Below are 3,475 nucleotides of genomic sequence, written 5' to 3'. Positions count from 1 at the left end.
GAAAAGAGATTTGTTCACCACACGACCACACTGTGTGTTGTGCATGGATACTAACAAGTACCCACGATTTAAAAGCATAACAGTTTGAGAAAAACAGATGCTAGATTCTGCTGATCATAGGTTTAGAAAAGCCCTGCTGTTCAAGTACATATGCATGCACCTAGCCATCAATTCAATATGTAGATCCAAACAGTTCTATGATGCTTTGTTTGAACAAGGACGCTAGCTCCAACTAGCATCTCAGTGCTTCTCGACTATAGGCACACTCAATGTGGCGGACAAAATTATTATAAGCACAAATCATGCACTAATGTGGCACAGAATGAATATCTTTGTACTATACATCTCAGTGCTTCTCGACTATAGGCTACAATTCTAATAGAAAATAAACCTGTCAGGCTGCTCTATCTGCATTTCTGCCCAAACAAGAATTTACATATCATGCTATAAAAAAGCCAATGGCTACAATGTGATGCTATAATTAAATTATAACACAAAAGCATGAGGATAAAAAATTACCGAGGAACTGCAAAGCGGAAGCAGGTAGATTCATCAGTACATGATCAAAGTGTTCCCATGGCTTGGATGGCAGTGGCCCTAATCCTCCCACTCTCTTTTTGTTTTATTAGCATCTTGGCAATCAGGTTCATCACCTATTGGAGACAGGTAGAAAATTTTCGTTTAATTAGGAATCTGGCACACTCAAAGAAGTTTCATGACAATAAAGGAGTGCACTGCATTAGGCTTAGCTTGCATTAGACCTTATGCACTGCACAGCCTAAGACAACATAAATGTATACAATGTCTTGGTGTATGGTTGTCGTGCATAGGCGAGCTGTGTTTCGTGAAAAGAAGTTTAGTATACTTGACAATTGTCTTAAACGAAGAGGGTACCTCCACTCCAGCAGGCAGGATTCGGTTCAAAATGTGATCTATCAGAAATAAAAAAACATTGATCAAACCCATAGTATTAAAAAATTTAAAAATGGTTGAACTGGTTTTGTCAGCTCAAAACTCATCAATAAAGGAAAAGGCAAATGTTGATGACAATTAATAAGTAGTAATGGGTGAATTATGGCACCCTTTTTAGTAAAGAAGACTTAAAACTTCATGGAAAAATTATAGAACAAAGAATATGGAACATATGTACCACAAAGTCGAACGATACTAAACATAATGGAAATCAGATTATAAAGAAAAGATCTTAAACAGACCTGCACTCCAATATGAATAACCTAGGGTTAGTGTATAAGGTACAACTTCAACATTGCATAGTTGCTTCAATGAATCAAGCGCCTGCTGTGACATGTCAGATAAATCTACACACCAAACGGTCCAAAGCGCCAGCTGCATCGGCGGCCTGACGAGCCTGGTCTCCCTCGACCTCTCTACCAGCTACGAGTTCTACGATCTACTCGACGACGGTTTCCTGCTGCACAGAGACTCAAACTCAGACGCGCGACTCACGGTCCAAATCTTCGAGACCTTGGTCGCGAACCTAAGAAACCTAAGGGAGCTGTACCTCGTGGTCCTGTCCAGCGACGACGGCGTCGGGCCGCGCTGGCGCTGGTGCAGCATCGTGGCTGCATCGTGCCCCGAGCTCCATGTGCTCAGCTTGCCACACTGCAGGCTCTCTGGCCCCATCTGTGGCCACACCGGCGGGAGCGGCGACCGGGGGCAGGGGTGGCCACGGCGGGCGGGGCCGAGGCTGGTGCGTCGGCGGGCATGGCTTGCGCGGGTGGGAGCAGGCATCCAGCGGCGACTTTGATTTGGTGGAAGAGACACGGGATTGAGAAAGGGATGAGAAGAGGATAAGATTGAGTAGAGGTTTAAGATAAAAAATATAACTTCCTAGAGTAAAGCCGTAGGAAGTTACATAATTTCCTAGAGTTTGTACCTGTACTCTAGGAAGTTAAGTAACTTCCTAGAGCCAGCCATAGGAAGTTAGCTTTTCGTTTGACTGGTCAAAAGCTGAAATCTAACTTCCTAGAGGAGGCCGTAGGAAGTTAGCTGCCCATACTAACTTTCTAGAGGCAGCCGTAGTAAGTTAGCTTTTTGTTTGACTGGTCAAAAGCTGAAATCCAACTTCCTAGAGGAGGCCGTAGGAAGTTAGCTGCCCATGCTTACTTCCTAGAGGCAGCCGTAGGAAGTTAGTGTTTCGTTTGACTTCACCCGCGGATCAGCAACTAAAAGCTAACTTCCTAGAGGAGGCTGTAGGAAGTTAGCTGCCCATGCTAACTTCCTAGAGGCTGCCGTAGGAAGTTAGCGGCTCGCTTGACCGAACACATGAGTCAGCATGTGAAAGCTAACTTCCTACAGCTTTTATAAAATACCGTAGGAAGTTATGTTTATTTCCTAGAGCTACCAGTTGCCTCTCGGAAGTTATTTATTTCCTACGGTTTGTTATAAAAGCTGTAGGAAGTTAAAAAATCGTAGGAAGTGTATGATTTTGGTGTAGTGGCTTGGCGGTCGCCATGGCATCTTGCTTGCTTGGGGAACCAGGGCCAAAGTGGGAGACAGTGGCATAGGAAGTGTTGCACAAACCAAAACCGAAATGGGATTTACATGATGTGAAGCAGCAGTACGCACCTAGGGGCAGCAGCGGGATCCTTGACACCGAACCCGGCGCTCTGCGGGAAAAGCTCCATGGTCTCCTTCCTCCTCTCGGTCTCCTCGCCGTCCACTCCGGGGAGCAAGTTAATTGTCGCCGGCGTCCTTTGCTGCTCGACCTCGCCTGAGAAGGAAGAGAGAGAGAGAGAGAGACGGATAAGGGAGTGCGAATTCGGAGGCCGAAAACGTTGTTTCCAAACCGGATATAACAAAGGGCCCGCCCAGATCTCGCACCAGAACGAACACGTCCCCCACAGGAATCGAAACTGGACCGACCCCCACCCCCGCGCACCCAGAAGGATCCCGATCTCAACAGACAACAGGGCAGGCCTAGCCGGCGCCGCCGCCTGATTCCGCAGCTCACCTTTGATCCCGAGGCCTAGCTGGGCGGGCGCGGCGCCGTTCTGGCGGACGAAGCGACTGAAGAGGCTGCACGCGACGGCGAAGTTGGTTGCCCTCTCCCCGGGCCTCGCGGACGCCGTCATCTCTCTCTCCGGCGGGGGTGTGGTGCGGGGGAGGGCAAATGCGGATTCTTCGCGTGAGACAAGTGTTGTGCATTGCTATGGAACCCTAGGAGAGGGGAAAGGAGAGGCGGCGATGGCGGGAGCCGAGCACGGGCTAAGGCGCTAGGAAGCAGGACCGCGTGAAGGTCTTCAATGTCTTCAGGGAGGCCCAGGGCGAGGGGGACGATACGTGCGGCGGCGGAGGGAGGGAGTCAGAGAGCGGTTGCTAACGTGTTGAGAGGAGAACCACGACGGGGATGGGAGTAGAGGTTGCGCGAGTGTCCTGTGAGGGAGGAGCGACGAACTAAGAGATATGGGAATGACGAAAGAGAAGATGGGAATGAGAATGAATGGCAGGACCA

The 3,475-nt window shown here is 48.8% G+C and overlaps 1 protein-coding gene across 1 annotated transcript; it reads right to left on the bottom strand.

Annotated features, from left to right (window-relative positions):
- Nucleotides 1-2,538: 2,538 nt before the first annotated feature.
- On the bottom strand, nucleotides 2,539-3,095 carry LOC103633289 (protein TIFY 10b-like). The gene is made up of 2 exons (XM_008654996.1): nucleotides 2,975-3,095; nucleotides 2,539-2,734 (listed from the first exon to the last, which is right to left on the bottom strand). Exons 1-2 carry the CDS (start codon nucleotides 3,093-3,095, stop codon nucleotides 2,562-2,564), a joined length of 294 nt encoding a protein of 97 aa, XP_008653218.1. The 3' UTR covers nucleotides 2,539-2,561.
- Between the last annotated feature and the right edge of the window lie 380 nt (nucleotides 3,096-3,475).

The sequence above is a fragment of the Zea mays genome, chromosome 7, assembly GCF_902167145.1.
Source record: "Zea mays cultivar B73 chromosome 7, Zm-B73-REFERENCE-NAM-5.0, whole genome shotgun sequence".
In the NCBI taxonomy this organism is placed as follows: Eukaryota; Viridiplantae; Streptophyta; class Magnoliopsida; order Poales; family Poaceae; genus Zea; species Zea mays.
Note: the sequence above shows the minus strand (reverse complement) of the source record. Positions and strands in the feature narration are given on the sequence as shown.

Coding starts and splice junctions, on each gene's coding strand:
- LOC103633289 (XM_008654996.1), bottom strand. CDS start 3,095: ATGACGGCGTCCGCGAGGCCCGGGGAGAGGGCAACCAACTTCGCCGTC. Junction 2,735..2,974: donor GCTAGGCCTCGGGATCAAAG/GTGAGCTGCGGA, acceptor CTTCCTTCTCAG/GCGAGGTCGAGCAGCAAAGG.